Source organism: Pituophis catenifer, unplaced genomic scaffold (genome assembly GCF_029215685.1).
Source record: "Pituophis catenifer annectens isolate HBS135680 unplaced genomic scaffold, rPitCat1.0.hap2 SCAF_13, whole genome shotgun sequence".
Taxonomy (NCBI): Eukaryota; Metazoa; Chordata; class Lepidosauria; order Squamata; family Colubridae; genus Pituophis; species Pituophis catenifer.
In genome coordinates this window covers 8605996-8631196 of record NW_027256893.1, presented here as the reverse complement: position 1 = coordinate 8631196, position 25201 = coordinate 8605996, and the positions used below count along the sequence as shown (strand labels likewise).

Here is a 25201-nt window from a genome sequence, read left to right as displayed (position 1 = left end):
CAGCAAACTGCCACACTAAATGTCACTGCCTTGATTTAATGCAATCGTTTGGGGAGCAGGATATTACAAGCATCATAATTTGTCACATCAAGGCCCCATCACTTAGCACAGCTCCCTTAGGACAGGGCTTTTCGTGATCAGCAACGTTAGAATTAGAAGCAAGAAACAGAGAGGTGGTTTAAAAAACAGGGCCAGCAATACAAAACTGCCAGAGCAAAAAAAAAACCTCTGTAATCGACCCACGAAATCAGATGAATTGGTTTTATTTGGACAAAAGAAAGGAAGAGACTCAAATGGCATCGTATCACCTCTACCCAGGAAATTTCCCACTAGAACCTACAGCAGGGATGGCTAAAGTGGGGGTCGTGCAGGCGGGTCGCGCATGTGCATGCCCACACCCTTAATTCAATGCCCCACACTCCCGCCGCTTTTGGCATGTGGCGGCAAAAAGGTTACCGTCACCCTCCCCAGGCTCCAGGGGCTTTCTTGGAGCCCGGGGAGTGTGAAAACGGCCTTCCCCACCCCACCCCCCGGAGGCCCTCCGGAAGCTGGAAACAGCCCGTTTCTTGACTTCCAGTGGGCCCGAAAGACCCGAAAATTAGCTGGCTGGCGCACGCTCGCATGGCCACAGATACGGCTCCGCGTGCCACCTGTGGCACATGTGCCATAGGTTCGCCATCACGGACCTATAGAATAATAGAATTGGAAGGGACCTTGGAGATCTTCTAGTCCAACCCCGTTTTGAGCAACACCCTATACCATTTTAGACAAATTGTCTCTTTTTGAAAGCCTCACCCACAACTTTTGGAGGCAAATGGGTCCATTGGTTGACTGTTCTCACCGTTAGGAAATTTCTCCTTAATTCCAGGTTGCTTCTCTCCTTGCTTAGTTTCCATCGTTTCTTGTCCTGCCTTCAGGTGCTTTGGAGAATCGGCAAAGACCACCTCTAGCTGGCCCCTGACTCTCTCTTCTTTGTGGCAACCCCTGAGATATTGGAACACTGCTATCATGTCATCCCTATTCCTTCTTTTCATTAGATTACACGTACCCAATTCCTGTAACCGTTCTTCATAAGTTTTAGCCTCCAGCCCCATGATCATTCTTGCTGTTCTTCTCTGCATTCTTTCCAGAGTCTCAAAGTCTTTTCTTTTTTTATTGTGGTTGATCAAAAACACAGATTGATTCCAAATTATTAGCTTCCCGCAAGTTTTTAAAACTGGAATTGTAATTGAAATCTCCTGCTCAATTGTACTGTTATTGCTTTATTTTTTGTACTTTATGTTGTGGCTGTTTTATTGTACTTCTATTATATTGTTGATGGCTATATTGTTCTTGTTAGCTGCTGAGAGGTATAAATCTGACTGATCGATCTACCAGTATGTTGGAATCAAGCAGATAGTTTGTCAAAAAGAATCTAGTCTACAGCCCAAGTCTTAAAGTAAAAAAAATAATAATAATTAAATCAAGGTTCTGCCACTGAAAAGACTTTCTTGTAATATTCCATATTGGGTTTAACCATAGCCATAAACTATATTAAACATACCGTGTTCAGGCACAAGTCATACAACATATCACAACAGCTGGATGAAAACATAATTTCATTTTTTTTTTTGGTTTAGCTGATGAATAAACCAGGCAAAGGTGGCCTGTTAAGCCAACTATAGCTTAAAATGACCCTCTATATCTGTCAGTGGTCAGATGAGCACATTGTTCTATGCAGTGATGAAATCCAATTTTTTTTACTACCGGTTCTGTGGGTGTGGCTTGGTGGGCGTGGTGTGGCTTGGTGGGCGTGGCTTGGTGGGCATGGCAGGGGAAGGATACTGCAAAATCTCCATTCCACTCCAGGGGAAGGATATTGCAAAATCTGCATTCCCACCCCACTCTGGGGCCAGCTAGAGGTGGTATTTGCCGGTTCTCCGAATTGCTCAAAATTTCCGCTACCAGTTCTCCAGAACCTGTCAGAACCTGCTGGATTTCACCCCTGGTTCTATGGCAAGCTAATCAAGGTTTTGCATCCACGGTTTGCCGAACAAATTGTAAATAACTCTTAACAAAGTATACTAAACCATAGTTTGTAAGCCAGAACAACTGCTTTTATGGCACACTAACTCTTGGTCAACTACTTTTTACTGAACTAACCCAATTGGTTAGATTTATACAATGCACTGACAATGTTCATATAGCCATAGTTAATGGAACCGTGTCCCAAAGGTGATTTTTCAAAAAGCAACTGGACCTTCTTTGTTTTTCCTTGAAAGATGTTTCGCTTCTCATCCAAGAAGATTCTTAAGAACTGATTTGCAGGATTCCCTGGGCATTCTTTAGATCAGGGGTGTCAAACTCGATTTCATTGAGGGCCACATCAGAGTTGTGTTTGACCTTGGGGGGGGCAGGGGGGGCATGGCCAGCTCAAAGTCACTCATGTCAGGGGCACCGGTGGTGGCCCGAGCGCTCTACACACGAAAAGGGGCTCTTGAGCTCCGTTTTCAGCTGCGACGGCCTCCTGCAACCCTCTGCCAGGGAAAATAGAGCTTGGGGGGCCACATGTGGCCCTCGTGAGCTCCGTTTTCCCTTGCAGAGGCAACCCGGGCCAGTCCTTCATTGTTTCCAGGGTGGCCCTGCGGGCCAGATTTAAGCACCCCGTGGGCTGGATCCGGCCTGTGGGTCTTGAGTTTGATACCCCTGCTTTAGATCATGCCAAATAACTGAAAAGCATTCAGATCTACCGGTTGCAAGGCATTTTTATTACTGCAGGTTAAATACGTTTTCAGTGTCCAGGAGACAGTAGAAAAGGTACTTTTTCCATTGACCTCTTAGTGTCTGAATAGCCACTTCACCAGTTCTAACCCTCTGCTCAAGACTCCCTCAACCTCCGGTGCATCTCCTTTGCATGTTGGTGGCTCTTGGCTCGGTTGGCTTCATACTGGAAGGAAAGGAAGGCAGGAAATGAATCGCAAAGAAGCCATGGCACCACATTGGAAATGCAGCAAGCTTTCCTTATCATGCAGGAAAGGAATACACGTGACTTGAAAGAAAACGTATACATGAACTGGCAAAACAAAAGCAAGCAAAGAAAGATAAAAAATTCTACTTCGGTTATTATTTGATTTCCGTGATTCATTGTTTCACTCAGTTGAGGTCACTAAAACAGGCAATAAATTTGCTCCTTTCCAAAGCCTCCTTTGCTTCCCTAACGCTAGCATTTAGATTTATATACCGCTTCACTGTGTTTTTACAGCCCTCTCTAAATGGTTTACAGAGTCAGCCTATTGCCCCCAACAATCTGGGTCCTCGTTTTACCGACTTCAGAAGGATGGAAGGCTGAGTCAACCTTGAGCCGGTCAGGATCGAACTGTCTAGCACTTGGCAGAGTCAGCCTGCAGTACTACATTCTAGAAGGGAGGGAGGGAGGGAGGGAGGGAGGGAGGGAGGGAGGGAGGGAGGAAGGAAGGAAGGAAGGAAGGAAGGAAGGAAGGAAGGAAGGAAGGAAGGAAGGAAGGAAGGAAGGAAAGAAAATAGCAATAGCACTTAAACTTATATACTACTTCATGAGCCGAGGTGGCGCAGTGGTTAGAGTGCAGTACTGCAGCTACTTCAGCTGACTGCTAGTTCAGCAGATCAGCAGATCAAATCTCACCGGCTCAAGGTTGACTCAGCCTTCCATCCTTCCGAGGTGGGTGAAATGAGGACCCAGATCGTTGGGGGCAATATGCTATTTAGTATACTGTCTTTGGTGCAAGCCGCCCAGAGTCCTCGGAGAGTGGGCAGAATAGAAATATGAATAATAATAATAATAATAATAATAATAATAATAATAATAATAATAATAATAATAAATAATAAATGGTGCACAAAACGCTGTTACCTTCCCATCAAAGTGGTACCTATTTATCTGCTTGCATTTGCACGCTTTTGAACTGCTAGGTAGGCAGGAGCTGAGGCAAGGAGCTGAGGCACCCCGTAGCTCCAAGCTTGGGTCTCGAACCCAGGCTGTCAAATTTTAAATAGTGCCTTACCTCTTTCCTTAGGCATTTCCTCATTTCTCTGTCAAAATCATTGCAATGGCCAAAAAATTTCAAGAAGGGATGCTGGAAGGAAAAAGAAAAAGAAAAACAATCACTTTGATATTATTAAAAAGAAAAAAAAATCCAAGAATCTCCAGTATTACTTCTCCCTATGCCAACCATGTACTTTTTAAAGTCTTCAGCTATCAATCAACAAGAGAAGCAAAAACATTGCAAAATCAACATCCAACATTAAATTATTTACAAAATATGTGTTTTTTCTTAAATTTTCTTCCAAGAAAATAATAGCAGTTGCTAAATTAAAAGGTAAATTGTTTCATCCTATTCTCTACAATGGTGGAATGTTGTTTGCTTTATGTTGAATTTTCGCTTTGGTGACATCAGCTGTCGAAGCTTGTTCTTGAGCTGCTAAAATAAAGCCTTCAATTTCTTTCTTTAATATGCTTGATCTTACCCAGCTTCATGTGGGGTTTTTACTGGCTTTCCCTTCCATATCCTTCACGTATTTTACTATAGTATTATTACTATACAGTATTATATTTTATTATGGTATTATTACTATATTATACTTTATTATAGCATTATTACTATATTACATTTTATTACAGGGGGATGGGGAGTCTGGTGTGCTGTGGTCCATGGAGTTGCGAAGACTTGGACATGACTTAGTGACTGAACAAAATTATAGTATAGTATAGCCGTGATGGTGAACCTATGGCATGCATGCCCAAAGTGGCACACGGGGCCATGTCGCCTGGCACACCTGGTGTTGCCCATTCCTCTTCTGGGTTTCTGGCGCACATGCGAGCACGACAATCAGCTGGCTTTTTTGCATGCAGCAGTGACAGAAACTAGATCTTCTAGCTGGTCTTCCGTTTTCCTGCGTGAGCATGCGCACTGGCTAGCTGATCATCGCATATGCACCAGAAACCCAGAAGAGTAGCTAGCTGAAACCAGAAGTTCATTTTCGGGCACGCACATGCGCCCTGGGCATCTCCTCTTCCAGGTTGCAGCCCAGATGCGCATGCACTCGGTGCTGAAAAGGTTTGCCATCACTGTCATCAAAAAGAGCCTTGGTAGTACAGTGGTCTAAAGCACCCTGTTATTAAGACCAGCTGCCTGCAATTACTGCTGGTTCGAATCTCTCCAAGGTTCAAGGTTGCCTCAGCCTTCCATCTTTCTAAGGTAAGTAAATTGAGGACCCAGTTTGTGGGGGCAATAAACTGACTTTGAATAAATATACAAAAGAATGAAGGCTATTGCTTAGCGCATTGTAAGCCGCCCTGAGTCTCCGGAGAAGGGGGCATATAAATCAAATTTAAAAACAAAACAAAACTGTATTATATATTACTATTACTACTACTACTACTACTATCACCACTATTAATTTTATTATAGTATTTACTACTACTAAAATTATTATCCACCTCAATCCAAAAGATTTTGGGCAACTTACAAATTCCAATACACAATTAAAAACATCAAAATGTAGAACAGCCTGGGCAAAATCAGTCAAAACAAAAATTACCAGGGCTCCATTCACCTTCAGTATTGCCCTTCAAAACTGAATCTTGGCATGGATCTAATAATTAGCTGCATAATTTCCTTTCAGTACACCTGTAACTAACTGGAAGGGGCACGTGAAACTTGAAAATATGCTGTGTTTAGACGGAGGTGAATTCCTGCTGGAGCTCAAACTATTTTCTCAGGTGATACTGAGCTGGAAATGGAAGTACTCCAGGTAAGCTGGAGAAAATATCCAATGCGTGACAAATGAATAATAGTCTTTTGGGAGGCACACTGGTCATTTTTAAGTCAAACAAAAAGCCGAGTTGGTTTTGTCAGATTTGGGGAGAATAAAGAACCGTAATTTATTTGCAAGTGGTAAATCTTGCAAAGTACAGAGGAAATGCGACTCCTGTTCTACAGCATAAAGACCCTTTTCCTCGCATTGTAATTTAAAATATAGCTGAGAAAGTGTTTAATCCAGCATCTACAATTGAATAAATAATTCCAGAGGCTCAGAAAGGATTTTTTTTTTTTAATATTGCCTCTCCACCCTCCAGTCAAAGGACCTTTGACTAAAAAGCCATTTTTAGCCAATACAATAGAAGAATTTGCTTTTAAAAAAAAATCTCAATGAGAATTTGAGAGTTTCTGAAGTTTTATTTGAATCCTTTGTTTGGTTCAGAAGACAGAAGTCATTGAAAAGACAGGAAGCGGTTGGCAATTCTATTGCTTCCAGTCTGGATAGGCTAACGTTTATGCATGCATTTTCACAATGGAAGACACAATTCGTGGAAACAGAAGTTTGCGTTGGTTTCAAGCTGCCCAAAACACCATTGGCACCAAGAACATAAAAGCCCAAGCAAAGCATTCCTGTTGAGAATGGGAAGTATACAGAGGATTAAAAAGCTTTATTTACGAAGGGAAGGACGAAGAAAGAATATTTTCGTCCTGTCTTCTCCCCGGACCCTTCAAAAAATATTTTCACAAGTGGTGCGGGAGGTAGATTATATATAATATTTCAAGCATACTATCCTTTTTCACAACGCCGGTCCTGGGAATATGTTAGGATAATGGAATGCTACCGGTCTTTGCTGGACCAGCCATTCCTAAAAAGACTGATCCCAAATATGGTTAGAAAAAAAATTGCCTTCAGTTCTTCTAATGCTCTCAGTGGAGAAGAAAGTAGCGGAAGAATTTCTACAGCAATTGAAAGAAATGTTAGAGGCTGGAACTGCCTTTCCACCCCGTGGAAACAAAGGACTCTTAAGACTCTAAGCTCAGTTCCGTTAGGAACGGAATCAAAGCTTCAAGGACTTCACAAGGGTATCTCACCTCATGTGACTTCCTGCTTAAACGTCTAGGGCAAATCTTGTTTATAAGCACAATAAAAAAGTCACACTGTTCAAGGTATAAAGAAGTTCTAACAGGGGGAAACTCTTTTTGTAAATTATGGAAAGCAATTTACCTACAAAGGAATAGAAATTTACAAAGGAAGCAATTTCTTTTTAATCACATTCACCTTTTTTTTTTCCAGGAAACCCTAAGTAATAACAACTCTGCCTTCATGTGTGTCTGTCGGTCTCTTTCTGTCTGTCTGTCTGACTGACTGACTGTCTGTCTGTCTGTCTATTTATCTATCTGCCTCTATCTATCTATCTATCTATCTATCTATCTATCTATCTATCTCTTATATCTATCTCTCTATGTCTATCTAGCAAGCTAGCTCTATCTACCCTGTTCCCCCCAAAATAAGACATCCCCTGATGATAAGCCCAATCGGGCTTTTGAGTGCATGGCAATAAGGCAAGGTGCTTATTTCAGGGTTCAAAAAATATAAGACAGGGTCTTATTTTCAGTGAAACATGGTATCTATCTATCTATCTATCTATCTATCTATCTATCTATCTATCTATCTATCTATCATCCATCCATCCATCCATCCATATCTATCTACCTACCTACAGTACCTATCATCCATCCATCCATCCATCCACCCACCCACCTATCTCTCTATCTATCTCTCTATCTCTCTATCTATCTCTCTATCTCTCTCTCTCTGTATCTATCTATCTATCTATCTATCTATCTATCTATCTATCTATCTATCTATCTATCTATCTACCCTGTTTCCCTCCAAATATGACATCCCCTGATAATAAGCCCATTTGGACTTTTGAGTGCATGGTACTTATTTCAGAGTTCAAAAAAATATAAGAGAGGATCTTATTTTTGGGGAAACACGGTATCTATCTATCTATCATCTATCTATCTATCCATCTATATCTATCTACCCTGTTTCCCCCAAAATAAGACATTCCCTATAATAAGTCCAATCGGGCTTTTGAGCGCATGACAATAAGGCCAAGCGCATATTTCAGGGTTCAAAAAAATATAAGACAGGGTCTTATTTTCAGGGAAACACAGTATCTATCCATCTATATCTACCTACCTACCTACCTACCTACCTATCTAGATCTATAGCTATCTATCTTTCTATCTACCTATTTACCTACCTACCCACCAACACCATAACATATGAACTGGAATGAATAATGTTAATATATTGTTGCCAGTGTGATATCACAGGTACTCATTCTCTCTTTAATGAGTACCCATGATAAAATAAAAGCTGTTTTGTGTCCTTTTAACAAGCCAAAATACTATGTAATGAGGACCAACGTAAACCACTACCCTGGTCAGGTATAATTATGGCTAATATTGTACTTAAAGGTACCTAGTCTCTGAATGCATGAAAGGATTGTGACTGTGCATGGATATTAATTCCGAGAAAGGTTCTCTTGCAATCAGGGACAGGCAAGGATGTTCCCACAGATGAAATCCTCCCAAGATGGGGGGGGAGGGGTGAAAAAGCTCTTAATTATTGACTAAGGCATAATTAGGAAGAAGGAAGAAGCATCTCATTGCTCAAAGAGAAAAGCTGCAATCAATTAGACTTGAAAGTGAGACAATGGCCATTGCTACAACAGGCATGTGAAAACAGATCTTTAGTGACAACTTTACCATATTTGAAAATTTGGAGTTTATTAACAGGCAGAAAGGAAATCTCTAAGGAACTACAAGAGAATAAGAGTCATACTACTAGGACTCAAAAAAGACTGAAAGAAGGAAAGGAGGGAGGGAGGGAAGGGAGGAAAGAAAGAAGGAGGAAGGAAGAGGAGGGAGGGAGGGAGGGAGGGAGGGAGGAAGGAAGGAAGGAAGGAAGGAAGGAAGAAAGAAAGAAAGAAAGAAAGAAAGAAAGAAAGAAAGAAAGAAAGAAAGAAAGAAAGAAAGAAAGAAAGAAAGAAAGAAAGAAAGAAAAGAAAGAAAGAAAGCAGGCCATATTTAAATTTGAGAAGAAAAACTAAAAGCAGATATAACTGTCTCTAAACACAGGCAGTGTTTTCCACAAACACACAGACACACATATACACGTAAAGATTATAATCCTTTTATAATCTACACCAGACAGGATTGAGAATAACAGTTTTAAATTACCGAAAGGGATTTTTTTCCCCCCTCCCTTTCAGAAGAAAAATTTCTCAATGTTCCAGTCCAAGAACAATCTTGGCCAGGCCCCTTAAGGGAAATAGAAACAGTTTTGTGTCTCCTTCTGCAATGCCCTTTTTATATGACATTGAATTAATAACTCCTGACTCATAACCAGCCAAAATCAGACAAGGGGCTCACTTGTTTCCTCTTAGCTGGCAGCTCAGCGAAGATTTCTTGACGAGTTGTCAAATTTCTTGTGATGATTACGGCAGAAAGACAATTAATTGTTTAGCAGTCATTTCTTTTTCCTCAAAACATTTATACTAAGAATCCGATCATCTGATCTGTGTCCCCGGCACTTTTTCTGGTTTAAACTTTTTTATAGCTTCAGAAACTTCCTCTATTGTTACAGGTCCATTCATAATCTCTCTCTGCTCCTCGGTAATCCTCGATAAATTTTCTTTCTTTAGAGGTCCATCTATTTTCTCCACAGAGATATCACTTGCTTTATACAAGTTAGAATAATATGATGAAATGATTTTTCATGGCCACACTATCCATTGATATGGTGTCTCATAGTCTGAAAAAAAAAATCTTTTTTTCCTTTTGTCATTTATATACCAACCATTTTCCTGGCTTCTTTGCAACCTCAAAGAAGTTTTTTTCTTAACATACTTAGTTTTTATTTCCATTTAGCTTACTGTTAACATAGATAACTGTTTGTTGTAAAAGCTTAATTTGATAAGAAATATTTATCTTCCCTGGGAATTTCTTTTAATACTTCCATTTTTCCTGTGTATTATCCAAAATAGCTCGTTGTTTCTCTTGCCTCTTTTTAAAATCATTATTATGCTCTTTGAAATAACCTCTGATAAAAAGCTTTACAGGTAGTCCTCGACTTACAATAGTTAATTTAGTGACTGTTCAAAGTTACAATGGCACTGAAATATGTGAGTTATGACCATTTTCACACTTCACACTGTTGTGGCATCCGCCCGTTGTGATCAAAATTCAGACGCTTGCCATCTGACTCATATTTACGACCGTTGCAGTGTTCTGGGGTCATGTGCTCACCCTTTGCGACCTTCTAACAAGCAACGTCAATGGAGAAGCCAGATTCACTTAACAACCGTGTTACTAATGTAACAACTGCAATGATTCGCTTAACAACTGTGGCAAGAAAGTGATAAAATGGGGCAAAGCTCACTTAACAAATGTCTCACTTAACAACAGAAATTTTGGGCTCAATTGTGACCATAAGTCGATGACTACCCATACTTACATCCCAAACCATTCTTATATCAGTAACTCTTTTGTTCCCGCTTCCTAGAAAGGCTCTGGAGGCTGGGGACAGCAAAAAATGGGCCTTCCGGTCCCACCAGAAGTTGGCAAATGGGCCGTTTCCGGCCTCCGGAGGGCCTCCAAGGGGATGGGGAAGGTCGTTTTTGCCCTCCCCAGACTCCTAGAAAAGCTTTGGAGGCTGGGGAGAGCAAAAAATGGGCCTACCGTGCCATCGCGTGCCAGGAGCAGGGGGAGCGGGGGGGGTCGTGCATGCATGCACGAGGGCAGGGCGCATAGAATTATGGGTGTGGGCACACACGCGCATGACACCCCCCACCCCACCCCGGGCATGCGATGCCAAAAAGGTTAGCCATCAGTGACCTAGGCATTCTGGTTTGCAATACAGGCAATGTGTAAAAGAACCCAAAAACCACCTTGTTGTAAAGATATTCCTAGCAACATTCTGTGCGTTCTTGAGGGAGCAAGGGACAGGCAGAACTCTCTAGGCAAAATAAACTATACTATGGCATTACCAACAAAAGCCAGACTTGTCTAAGAACAGGAACACAAGGTAAGCCTCTTATCGGTGGAGATACTGCAGCATCCTGGATTTCTCTTGGAGTCTTACCTCCTTGTGGCACTTTTGAAGTTGACGGATGATAACATTACACTCTTCAGTATGTAGGTGAGGCGACAAGTTCGGATGCATCACGAGTTAGGAAACCGCTCATCCAAAAGGAAAAAAAAAACATAGATTCTTCCTCCTGTCAATATTGTGATATAAATAATGCTTAACGTCATGCCATCTTATTCTGAACACATTTGTTGAGGAAGAGCACAGCGGTGAAATCTACTTACTTCCGCTACCGGTTTGGGCGCCCTCCCGCATGGGAGCGTGCCTCTTCTGCGCATGCGCAGATGGTTAAAAAAGGGACATAATGATGTCCTGGCAGGTGGGCGGAGCCTCCTGCTGGCGGCGGTACCAGTTCGGCAAGCTGCATAGAACCGGGGGGATTTCACCATTGGAAGAGCAACGTTATTGGAACCACAACATGGCTGTAAAGCAGGGGTGTCAAATTTGATTTCATTGAGGGTTGTGTTTGACCTTGGGGGGTCGGGGATGGGCACGGCCAGGTCAACGTCACTCATGTCGGGGGTGCCTGTGGTGGCCTGAGTACTCTGCCAGTGAAAATGGGTTCCCAACCTCCGTTTTCGGCTGCAACGGCCTCTTGCAACTCTCTGCTAGAAAAAACGGAGTTTGGGAGTGCTGCCCATGGCCCTCAAGAGCTCTGTTTTCAGCTGCAATGGCCTCCTGCATCCCTCCGCCAATGAAAATGGAGCTTGGGAGGGCCGCACACAACCCTCCCGAACTCTGTTTTTGATGGCAGAGTTTTTAATTGGTAAATGAGTTTTAATTGGGCCAAATTTATATATCTTTTAATTGTTTTTAATATTTGTTCTGTATGTTTTTTAATCTGGCTGTACACCGCCCTGAGTCCTCAGGGAGAAGGGCGGTATAGAAATCCAATATAAAATAAAATAAATAAAATAAATTGTGGGACAGTTCTTTGCTGTTTCCAGGGAGACCTCGCAGGCCAGATCTAAGCACCCCGCGGGCTGGATCTCAGCCCCGGGCCTTGAATTTGACACTCCTGCTGTAAAGCAGAGTGGATAAAAATCAATGATTTTTTTTAAAAAAATAAAAAAAAATCAGATTTTTTTTTATTTAAATCGGATTTTTTTGATTCAAATCGGATTTTTTTTTATTTTTATCGAATTTATTTTAATAAAAAACTTTTGGGGTAAAAATCTATCGTAAGATAGTTTTCTATTTAAGATACATAAATAATGTATCTTAAAATAGTTTATTCAGCATGAAATGGAGCTTAGTTATGTAGCATGAGGCTGTATATTCTGCAACACTGGGACTATCGGTGAGTCAACAGTGGGTCAAAGGAGTAGCAGAGATGGCAGTTGCTCTTTAAAAATTATGATTTAAATCGAGTTGATTTAAATCAAGCCTTTTTACTAGTGATTTAAATCATGATTTAAATTGTGATTTAAATCAACTCGATTTAAATCAAATCCACCCTGCTGTAAACCATTTCTGCGTGCAGTTGACCTTGAGCCAACAGCATGTTCTACCAGCTTCCTGCCGTATGAAGAGTACTCCTCAAGTCAATTCCAAAGCAGTGGAAGAACTGGCCTAATGGTCATTCAAGGAAATACAGACAGGTTTTCAAATGGGATTGATTTAAAGAGTGACCTAATCCAGCCAACCTTCTGGAAAGTCGCAAAAAGTTGCTGACACATCAGCTCTTCCTAGAGAAGTTCCAGCCAGAATTAACCACTACAGTATACAGTATGGCAGGACCTGTCCAAGGTCCTGATATTCTTCTTTTAAAGACCACTTAAAACAAAGCCCTGCCCTTCCAATAAGTTTCTGTATTGTAGACTGCGTCCATTGAGATATTTGAACTACCTAGTACAGAATATAGCTACAAAAAGCCCACATAACAAGATTGTGGAACCTGTGTCTTAGAGGCCAGATTTGCTTGTAATCTTAGAAGCTTAGAAGGATCCATAAAGTAAGGACTCCAAGTCTAGCTTGATAAACTTGATAAACATGATAGTAAATCTTCCAATATTTTTTTTTATTTTTTTTTTATTGAATTTGTATACCACCCTACTCCCGAAGGACTCAGGGCGGTGAACAGCCATAGAATAAAACATATAAATACAAAATTTAAAATAGATTAAAACGAATTAAATAATTTGGCTGAACAAATTAAAACCCCCAATAATTTAAAACCAGATTTAAAATTTCCATTTAAAAAGGGGAAAGACTTAGGTCAGGCTGGCTTGATGAAATAGGAAGGTCTTGAGCACACGATGGAAGGTACGCAGATCCGGGATCCTCCGTATCTCCGGGGGGAGCTCAGAGTTCTACCAGTTCTCCAAACCACCCGCCGCCACCGCTACCAGATCAGGCTATCCGGTCCGAACCGGGAGCATTTCACCCCTGGGATTAACCTATTCTCCAAAGCCCCTGAAGGCAGGACAAGTAGCAATGGATGGAAACTAATCAAGGAGAGATCCAACCTAGAACTAAGGAGAAATTCCCTGACAGTGAGAATAATTAACACACACCCCCAACTTGGTAGAAATATATGAATTTTTGAGGGGGAGGAAACAGCTTGTTTCGAGTGAGTGGCCTCTGTGACTATGAAATGCTGATAAAACAAATCAACGGAACCCATTACAGCTAAAAGTATGTTTTCTAACGGTCTTTGAGAAGCTGGTTTAAGTATTAGTTCTTTATGCAGCGATGTAAAGTTACTTATAGATTTGAGTGATTGTTTTAAGTGACATAGGCCATTCAGGTGGCTGAAGTTCTATACGTGATCTTAAACTAGGTTGTGGTGTACGATTGTATTAATTTCTTCCTGCGCTGTTTTACTATTTCGTATTATGGCTAGTGACAAGCTCATAAAAACTAAAATGGACAGTGTTGTTATTCCACGTTGCACACTTTGTTCTCCCTCATTACAGTTTTATTATTGGCTAACTTTTCCCTGCTTTTCCCAAGTTACTAACAATCTGAAAACAGATCTAAATTTGTTCGCAGGGATAAACAACAGTCACACAGGACCTAAAGATCAACTCAGCTGATACCACCAGGTAAATAACTAACTTTACAGCCAACTGTTTTGCAGGAAACACTCACTTTTCAGGGACTTTTTTTTTTAATTTGATTTATATGCCGCCCTTCTCCGGAGACTCAGGGCGGCTTATAATGCGTTAAGCAATAGCCTTCATACTTTTGTATATTTATACAAAGTCAGCTTATTGCCCCCACAAACTGGATCCTCAATTTACCTACCTTAGAAAGGATGGAAGGCTGAGTCAACCTTGAGCCTGGCGAGATTCGATCTTACTTTAATTGCAGACAGCTGGTGTTAAATTACAGTGCTTCTGTCTGTTCACCTATCCAGACTTCAGATGAGAACAAATCAAACCAACCAACAATGGGCCTTACTCCCGAAATATGTCAACCTTAGCATTTACCTGCGAGATCTGCAGTACCCATAATACAGGTCTCCTGTTAGGAAATGTCACGAATCCAGTAGCAAATATTTATGGTCCCAGGATTAAATCACATTAGATTAATAATTGAGAAAAGGAGGAGGGAGGTGGAAGAAGGGAAAGAGATAGACATGTTTCAACTCCTATGGATGGAAAATGGCAAGGAATATCTAGAAGGTTGTTTCCTTCCTTCCTTCCTTCCTTCCTTCCTTCCTTCCTTCCTTCTTTCTTTCTTTTTCTTTCTTTCTTTCCTTTCTTTCTTTTGTTTGTTAATTTTTTATCTCACCTTTAGCCAAAGTTACCCTGCTGATTTTTCCACGCCTAAGGCAGGACTAGACCAGCTCATGGTGATTGACTCAAAATCATCGAGTCGACTTTTATGCCTAAAGTGGAACTAGATCTCACAGTCCCCTGGTGACCAAACTAAAGTCACCTAGCCAGCTTTTGTGCCTAAGGTGGAACTAGAACTCATACTCTCCTGTTTTCTAGCCTGATGCCTTAACCACTATACCAGTGATGGTTAAACTTTTTGCCATCATGTACCAAAAGCAGGGAGGAGCATGGGGAGGTCATGCGCACGCATGCCCACACCCATAATTCTATGCGCTCCGCCCCCGTGCACGCGCACGAGACACATACACATCACCGTGTTCCCTTCGCTTTGGCACGCGATGGCACAGTGGGCCCTGTAGGCTTGTTTTTCACTCTCCCCAGTTGAGAAATGGGCCATTTCTGGCCTCCGGGGGACCTCCGGGGTGGAAGGCTGTTTTCGCCCTCCCCAGACTCCTAGAAAGGCTCTGGAGCCCAGGGAGAGTGAAAAACGGGCCTCCCCCACCTCCTCGGAGGCCCTCTGGGGGCTGGAAACAGCATGTTTCCTGACTTCTGGTCGGCCCAGAAGGCCCGAAAATTAGCTGGCTGGGGTGCACATGCACGCCAGAGCTGAGCTCATGTACCCACTGATATGGCTCTGCGTGCCACCTGTGGCACACGTGCCATAGGTTTGCTATCATGGCACTATACCATACTGGCTCTTTATTCCTTTTTATACTCTCTAATCCATTGTTGGCAAGAAATAGAAAGAAAGAAAGAAAAGGCTGGGGCCAAGTGATCAGATCACAAGGTCTGCAATTTTGTATTAAAGATAACTCATTTTGCACATTTCAAAAATTATTCTGAAATGCTTTGGACTTGGACAAGCAGAACCCTACACTGTTATTTAATCCAGAAGCCCAATCTCACCCAGGCTACCATGTGAAGCTGAAACAGTGGTACCGCTTTAAAGATCTCAACCTCTAATGAATGGATTTCTTTAAAGCAGTGGAATTTTCTTCATTAAAAAAAATGGGCTCCATTAATGAAGAGCAAAAAAGCTTGAGTAAAGTATCAAGCACCCTTTAGAACCATGGTGGCACAGTGGTTAAGAGTACAGTATTGCAGGCTACTTCACTGCCCACTGCCATGAGCTCGATCTTGATGGGGCTCAATATTGACTCCACCTTCCATCCTTTCGATGTCAGTAAAATGAGGACCCAGATTGTTGGCGGTAATATGCTGCCTCTGTAAACCAGGGGTCTCCAACCTTAGCAACTTTAAGACTTGTGGACTTCAAGTCCTAGAATTCCAGAATTGAGCAAAGCTGGCTGAGTTGAAGTCCACAAGTCTTAAAGTTGCAAAGGTTGGAGACCCCTGCTGTAAACCGCTTAGAGAGGGCTGTAAAGCACTGTGAAGCGGTATATAAGTCTAAGTGCTATTGCTATTGCTATTGCTACCCTTTCCTAATAATTCCTGTATGCCAAGCCCTATTACTAACTGGTAGAAAGATGACTCCACAGATTGCAATCTCCATTTGAGGTTTGTGTGTCTATGCAGAGACTTGCATGCTGCTCTTACATGTTTGGAAGCAAAATTTATGAATAAAAACTGTTCAGAAAAATACGTGATGTTGATGGGATAGATATCAATAACACAGATGTCAACTTGCAAAGCTTTCAAGTTGCCATGAGGAGGATGGAGGGAGAACGATAGAGCTGATTGATTTCCCTAACTGAAGTGCATTCCATACATTCTTCCTGACCACAATCAGAAGGAGGGTGCTGGATTTCACAGCCAGCCAAAGTGGTTAATTGAAGAATGTGATTTATGACATGGCCAGAGAGGAGGGGAGAGACATGGTCATAGGGGAACGTAAATCTACGTGGGATTAGTTCTAACTGCATCCAAATATTGCTGAAATGGTGCTCCTAATAAATGACTGTATTTCTTTTGAAGTTCGGCTCATGGCTCATCGATTAATTAGGGCATCTTTCAGAAACTTCACAGACAGTTAGAACTTCACAACAGAACTGTAGTTCTGCAGCACCAAAACACAAAGTTAGCGCAAGCCCTGGATTAATAGAGCACAGAGAAATAAGTTAGGAAGCTTACACGATGAAGTTGTAAAGCTATTACAACGGGGAAAGTGATAAGGAGAAATTCCATTTCGTAAATGGCTCTAGTATGTTTGCAAAATTGGCACATCTCTGATGAGCAACTGGCCAAGATGTCAATTAAATGATTTACTGGGAAACAAACAGTTGCGTTTGTTTGCTTGTTCCTTGTTGATGGATTGCAGGATTAGTAAATGAGTTAGTCAAACTCATAAATCACTCAAGCGTAGAGCTTTTCTTATTATTTGATTCAAGGGTAGCTGAACCTACATGGAAATTGACTCGTTTTCCTCCACTTGCTAAAACAAAAACAAAAAACAGGAAGCAAATACAGCCTGGCCTTCTTTTCTCTGGCTCTAATCTGAGATTAGAAAACCTATCTGGTTTGGTGAAGGCTGTCTCGAGTTTGGAAAACATGTCATAGATGCCCTCATAAAATAGCTGCCATCATGGAGACAAATCAATTCACAAGCTGGCATTTTGTGTGGTTTTGTTCCCTTTCGTCTTTTCTAATCTCCTTATTCAAGATGTTATCCCAGCACAGATCTTCCTTTCCTTGTAGGCAAGTGGATCCAGTTCTAAATGAAGTGTGGAAACCTTTTAACAACCCATAAATCGATCCCTGATTTGGATCATATGAATTAGTTTGTCTGATGAGCCTGAACATCGTAAAATAACTTTCTACATTCCATATAAGATTTATTTATTTATTTATTTATTTATTTTATTGAATTTGTATACCGCCCTTCTCCTAGTGGACTCAGGGCGGTGCACAGCCAGAACTAAAACACATACCAATACAAAATTTAAAATTATTAAAAGAATTATATACTTTGGCCCAAATTTAAAACAATTTGAATTAAAACCCATTGCCAGATTAAAAGCTAAACAACTAAAAAACTAAAAAAAGGTGGGGGGGTTCATGCCAGTCCTGCTTGATGGAAAAGAAAAGTTTTCAGGGCACGGCGAAAGACCCAGAGATCCGATATCCTTCTTATCTCCAGGGGCAAATCGTTCCAGAGGGCGGGAGCTGCCACAGAGAAGGCCCTCCCCCTGGGGGTCGCCAGCCGACATTGCCTGGCTGACGGCACCCTGAGGAGTCCCTCTCTGTGGGAGCGTACTGGTCGGTGGGAGGCTATCGGCGGCAGAAGGCGGTCCCGCAAATACCCAGGTCCTATGCCATGGAGCGCTTTAAAGGTGGTAACCAACACCTTGAAGCGCACCCGGAAGACCACTGGAAGCCAATGCAGCTCACGCAGGAGAGGTGTCACATGGGAGCGACCCCTCGCTCCCATAATCCCCTGCACGGCCGCATTCTGCACCAGTTGGAGCCTCCGGGTACTCCTCAAGGGGAGCCCCATGTAGAGAGCTTCTAGCATAGGACAACTGCATCCTCCCCTTGCTCACAGAGACATCACAACAGAATAGAATAACATAGTTGGAAGGGACCCTTGAAGTCTTCTAGTCTAACCCCCTGTTCAAGCAGGAGACCCTATAACATTTCAGACAAATGGTTGTCCAATCTCTTCTTAAAAACCTCAAGTGATGGAGTGCCCATAACTTCTGGAGGCAAGTTGTTTCACTGATTGTTCTCACTGTCAGGAAATTTCTCCTTATTTCTTGGCTGCTTCTCTCCTTAATTGGTGTCCATCCTTGTTTCCTGCCCTGGCCTTCTGATGCTTTGGAAAATAGGTTGAGCCCCTCTTCTTTGTGGCAGCCCCTCAAATATCGGATCACTGCTATCATGTCTTCCGTAGTTCTTCTTTTCTCTAGTCTAGTCATACCCAATTCCTGCAACTATTCTTTGTATATTTTAGCCTCTGCCCCAATCATCTTTATTGTTCTTCTCTGCACTCTTTTCTGTATCATGGTGACAACTGGATGCAGTATTCCAAGCGTGGTCTTATCAAGGGATTATAATGAGTTAAATAAGGAAATGATGCCTTGATTTACACTCAAGCATTGAGCTGCTCTATTTCCCGCTGCCAGGTGCCGCTGCCATGGAGGAGAAGAAAAAGTCAGCCTTGGAAAACTGACTTAAACTGATGATAGCCAACAACAGAGGGTTTCAAGATACTCCCCACTTCCTTTCTCCCCGTACACTAATGTTGAACCAACCTAATGCAGGATGACCTTGATCAGCACTCATATCATTGTAGGGCTGAGCCATGCTTTGGATTCAGTTCCAAACCAATGCTTTGCAGCCTGCAAAGGTGTGTATGTGTGTTTGTGTGTGTGTGAATGTAACTCCTCTCTGCAATGTATTTGAAAGCGAGTCCCACTGGTATTCTTTTTTTAAAAAGAAAAATGGCAGCTGGATGCAGCCCAGAGCTTTAATTTACAAATGGGCCCCCTGCCTGAAATAGAAAGCAAATCTTAGCTGGGATAATAGCATCCTGGATTGGGAGGGGTGGGATCGGAGAACTGAGCTTAACTCCTAGTGATGACATAAATATATCCGTTCGATTTTCTTGCCAACGGTACGGAAGAGGATTGCCATCTTCTGATTTTTTATTTATTTATTTTTTACTTCCAGTCTAGTCTGTAGCCTTGAAATTCTCTGATAATTTCCTGTCCAGCTACAAACCATGCCCGGTTCCGTTTAGCTTTTGAAGCCGAAAGGTCCTGCTGTCCATTAAGAGCAGCTTTGGGGAAATAGGAAGAGCATTTCCCAACATGTCTCCTAAATCTATGGATTACGGATGTTCAAATTATATAGCACCTGCAGAAGATCACGCTGGGAGCATTTGAGCTGCTTTTGAGCCAACTGGCAAGCGTCTTCCTTCTGCTTTTAGGGCTGAGGAAATCATTTACCCAGTAAAAGGAGTTCCTGTGAGCAAGAAACAAGTTTTCTCTGGGGAGAAAATTATTTCTGTGCTTATTCATTTTTTTTCTTATTGTCATCCCACCTGGCCTGGACGTTTATTCAACGTGGCTGAGCATTCCACGAACAAATTAATATACAAATAGCCACAAGGTGGCGAGGCAGAACAGATTATCCACTGCCCTTTTCTTGTAAGTATTAATATGTAAACCGTGTAAGAATAATAATTCTATTTGAATAAGAAGCTTAAAATGCCAGTTGTCCTGTTTTATGCAAAAAATGCATTTTTGGCCAGGATTATTTGATCCCTTACAAAGTGGTATCATATTAAGAACTTTATGTTCAGTTATAGCACAAGGCTATTTATGGCCTAAATTATGTGACAAAAATGACATTTTCACGGATGCTTCCCTACAACATGCTGCACAGAGTAATCAGGCTTTTTTCCCCTGGAATTTATGATTCCTCCTTAGTAGTAAGCATCTTAAGAGAAAAATGTCTTTCTAATTCACAACGGAGATATAACAAAACACTAATATGATTCAAATGATGCATGAAATCTATTTCTACGTTTGCACAAACAGAAGAATGAAAATAGAAAAGGCACAGAGTGCCTTTCCTTCAATTTATTTGGTGGTTAACACTACTTTTAGGATTCAATATTTCTGCTACAAAGTTATATATTAATAATGAAATACTCAGAAATTTGAAATCTAAAGCTGCTTTTCTTAAGTTGTTTATTAAGAAGTGACAAAATGACGCTGCCTTAGGAATCTAACATAGCCAAATCATCCTACTCCCAGACTTTTTAATTGGAGTAGTAGTGGCTCTTCACAATATGGTCAAGCTCTTTTAAAAATCTATCTAAGGACCGAGTTCAGGATTAGCTATAAGCAAAGCATGTAGAGGTCCTCACTCAATGGCCAGTTGCTTAGTGATCCTTCAAATTACAACTGCTTGGTAACTGTTTCTCCTTTACAGTCGGTTACAGCATTCCATTTTTACGTGTTGCGATTTACAACATTCCAGCAAAAACACCACAGAAATGCACTGATTCACTTAACACAATGGCATTCCGCCACAAAAAAAGGTTGTAAAATAGGGTCAGTCACATGGGTGCCTTGACTTATAATCATCATGACTTATGATGGAAAGTCTGGGCTCCATTACCATCACTAGTCTAGGACCAACTGTATATGTTATGAAAATCAGTTTTCCCTTCTGATAAATATGAATAGGATTGCTATTACAAATCCATGTTGGTGAATGACAAGCAAATTTAAAGTTCCTTCAACCCAACTTTATTCTCAGTTTAACATCTGCTGCCTAAAAGATACATCACAGTCTTAATATTACTAAAGCAGATGAATATAATGCCCAACATGCTTTGTTCTGCAATTTATATACAGTATCTTCTGTTGATTGATTTATATTTCCACCTTTCATTTCAAGGGTGCCTCCTACAGTATCACAACAATACATTACCCAAATACTTAAATGTCAAAACAATTGTTCTACTAGTTCAGCTTTCAAAATATACAATGATCAACATAACTTACAAATGGGTCACAATCTCAGAGAACAGAAGACTGCTTTTAAACTCATTTATGCTCAATAAATTATTAAGAATCTGTGTTGCTAAGCAAGGCAGTTCTTAAGTAACTTGTGCCTTGAGTTTACAACCTTTTTGTTGTTAAGTGAATCAGAACAGAATGGAATAACAGAGTTGGAAGGGAGCTTGGAGGTCTTCTAGTCCTGCTCAGGCAGGAAACCCTATATCATTTCAGACAAATGGTTATCCAATCTCTTCTTAAAAACTTCCAGTGTTGGAGGATCCACAACTTCTGGAGGCAACTTGTTCCACTGGTTAATTATTCTAGCTGTCAGGAAATTTCTTCTTAGCTCTAGGTTGCTTCTCTCCTTTAAATTTTAGAGTCTGGCTCTCAAAGTCTGTCTAAGCATCTGACATCCAGATATGATTGTCTGAAAATACAGCAAGGTGATCACCCAAGACAGAGGAAGGAAGAATAATATCTTACTTAAAGAGAAGAAAAACCATAAAGGCTACACTTATTTAAAGTTTTACCCCCTGGTATTATTTAATACTGATGACTGATGGGCTGCATGCAATCAGGTCCCCAAAAGCTCAATGACAAATATGTCCAATTACCCAATTTGATCCATTTATTAATAGATTAATCACTAAACATAAGAAAATCAGCAGTATCTAAATCCAGTTAGCACTTTAACTGCATTATTTCTCTTTTAGGAATGACTGCGATCCTTTAAAATAGCATTAATTTAAAAAAAATATCTTTATCTTCCTGGGAGGCCATTCGCTCTACACAAAACTTTTCTTTTTCACTTTCATCAATGAAGATATAAAGGGATCTTCAACTTTTTTTCTGTTAAACTCTGCATTCCCCTAATAAATATTTTGAGGATAAGCAACCTGATGCTCTCCAGGAATCCAGGACTACAAATCCCCAAATTCCTAGCTTGATTATGTCTGGGGATGATGGGAGTCATAATGCAATACTCTGGAGAAACAAGAGAAATTTTTAGAACATTTATTCAAATAGATTCGACGCGCACACATATAATTTAGTTGTATAACTTCATTTTATATGAAGTTTTATGTATAGACATACATCATTACTATTTTTCTTCCCCTTCACATTTTATATTACTATATAAATCATTACTATTTTTCCTCTCCCTCACATTTATCTCCCTCAATTGAAGTTACACTCCGGCTTTTCACCTCATTTTAAGAAAACTAATAAAAAATTAACTCACGCTGAAATAGAAAGTTAAAATATCTTACCAGGAAGTGCGTAACCCGGAAGCGAACGCTCATCCATCCGGAAGTTATTCTTGGTTAACCTTTCGTCACATGCCGAGGTGTTTCGCTCCGTCCCCGCCCCCCCCCCCTCCAAACCGGGCCCAAGCACTTCCAAGAACGTCACACAAGCACGGAATGTCGCCGGCTTGGGGGAGGAGTCTCGTTGTGATTGGCTGATTAGGCGCGGCGGAGGCGGCCGATTGGCCAATTTGAGAGGGAGGGACTTTTCAGTCTGGAGGCGGCGATTGGGTGATTCGAATGGGCGTTCGGGCGGCAAATGTCCTGAGGAGAAAGAAGGAGACGTCAAAAATGGCGCCGAAGAGGCGGCTGCGGAACAGCGGCGGGCAGGATCCCCCGTCGAAGTGAGTTGGGCGGGAGAGCAGCAACGGGAGGGAGGGCTACCGCCAATCCCGAAATGGCTGGAGTCTTTTTGGTTTTTTTTCTCCCCTGTGCATTTCGGGTGGGGTTGGGGGGTCTTCTCGTCCTCACGACGACCCTGCGAGGTCGACCGCTGCTGTTGTGAGACAGGCCGGCAGGCCTGAGCCGCGACGGAGAATGAAGCGGCGATGGCAGTTCGTCTGGGAAACAGACGTGGAAATGCAGGGGGCGGGGCCTGAGTAGCCTCATTCGGGCTCGAAAGGTCACTGCGTGGATGGGAGACCACCAGGAAATCCCAGCCTTGACGGAGATGCCGAACGACGTTCTGCGAGGAGACAGTGGAGAATGATGTGTACATTTTTGCTAAGAAAATGGCCTTATTGTGTTCAAGTAGGCGCCAGGAATAGGGCTTAATGGGAGCCTTTGATTCTCTGTAGGTTTGTTTGCGGGAGGTGTCTGTATATGTTCCACTTTAACATTTTTCTTGAGCTATAAAATATTATAAAATACTAAAGTAAACTTTATATTGATATTGTTTCCTGATTGCTTATTTCTACCCTATGACTATCATTAAATGCTGTACCTTATGATTCTTGATGAATGTAAGTTATTCTCCTTATGTATACTGAGAGCATATGCACCAAAGACAAATTCCTTGTGTTTCCAATCACCCTTGGCCAATAAAAAAACTCTATTCTATTCCAAAAGCAGTGGGGAAGAGACGTGAGGAAGGATAAGGAGAAAAAAAAAAAAAAGAAACAGAAACATTGACTTCCGACTCTCTCTGTTGCAATAAAATAAGGCATTACCATCACATCACAACTTTTTGCTTTTTCATAATCGCATGAACCAGCCGTTTCTGTAAAGATCTGTCAATCTACTTGGTAAAACCCAAAATCAAGGAGGTGTCTGTATATGTTGATTCTAGTATCTTTGCCAGCATTCTATGCAAGGATCAACCAGTTGGATCTGCTAAAAATTCAACATCTGGATAGGACGCACTTGCCATCTTTTCACATATGTACTTAGTGTCTGGTCTTCAAAAGCCTGCCTCTTTGCACAGCTGCTCTACGGGGTTGTGAAGATAATTTGAAAGAGTCAATAGCCCTTGGGTTTCTTAAAGGAAAATCATGTTAATAATAAGGATATGAGTGTACTTTATCAATAGATGAATAATTCTAAAAGCACTTTACCTCTGCAGTGCATTGCAACCTGGTAATACAGGTAGCCCTCAACTCAGGACCACAACTGAGCCCAAAATTTATCTTGTTAACTAAGAAATTTGTTAAGTGAGTTTTGCCTGACTTTTACAACTTTTCTTGCCGCATTTTTTTTTTATTTGATTTATATGCCGCCCTTCTCCGGAGACTCAGGGCGGCTTACAATGCGTTAAGCAATAGCCTTCATACTTTTGTATATTTATACAAAGTCAGCTTATTGCCCCCACAAACTGGGTCCTCAATTTACCTACCTTAGAAAGGATGGAAGGCTGAGTCAACCTTGAGCCTGGTGAGATTTGAACTTGCAGTAATTGCAGACAGCTGGTGTTAATCACAATGCTATTAGTCTGCTGAGCCACCAGGCCTGTTAAGTGAATCACTGCAGTTGTTAAATTAGTAATACAGTTGTTAAGTGAATCTGGTTTCCCTACTGACTTTGCTTGTCAGAAGGTCACAAAAGATGATCACATGACCTGCAGCCATCATAAATGTGAGTCAGATGTCAAGCAGTCGAATGTAAATCACTGACCACTGGGATGCTGCAAAGGTCGTGTGAAAATGGTCATGAGTCACTTTTTTCAGTGCCATTGTAACTTCGGATGGTCACTAAATGAACTGTTGTAAGTTGAGGACTACCTGTAAAATATTAATGTGCTCTGTTTTCTGAAGCAGAAAAATGCTACAATTAAATGTTTTTTTACAATGTAAAAAAATTAATCCCAAAACTGAAATTGGTTGTCCTCACTTTATTAAACCAGTAAAATTTACTGGCTATCAGTGTCTTAGAATTACTCAAGTTCCATAATTGCATTCCGTAGTGTAAGTAGAAATGTACATACTGTGCTGTAACATTTATAACAGCATAGATATCTTTTATTAGTGTTCACTGGTCTTGCTTTTGATACACGTGTGTCTTTAAGTTGTCTTGTAGTTTATTTTAAGATGAGCTGTCCAGAGTCCTTATTTTGAAAGTCCATACAGCACAAGACTTGGTTAAGAACCCTTTGTTTCTATTTTCTATTTTCATTGTCCACTATCTGCATTGTACTGTATAAAACTAGAGTGTTTGTTCTCTGAACAAAATTCCTATCTTATTTTTTTGGAGGGTCTTTATC

The 25201-nt window shown here is 41.2% G+C and overlaps 1 protein-coding gene across 1 annotated transcript; it reads right to left on the bottom strand.

The window, feature by feature from the left end:
* Positions 1-2726: 2726 nt before the first annotated feature.
* Positions 2727-22554, bottom strand: CMC2 (C-X9-C motif containing 2). Its single transcript, XM_070952997.1, has 4 exons — positions 22471-22554; positions 10936-11071; positions 4020-4091; positions 2727-2926 (listed from the first exon to the last, which is right to left on the bottom strand). Exons 2-4 carry the CDS (start codon positions 11014-11016, stop codon positions 2858-2860), a joined length of 222 nt encoding a protein of 73 aa, XP_070809098.1. The 5' UTR covers positions 11017-11071; positions 22471-22554; the 3' UTR covers positions 2727-2857.
* Positions 22555-25201: the final 2647 nt, after the last annotated feature.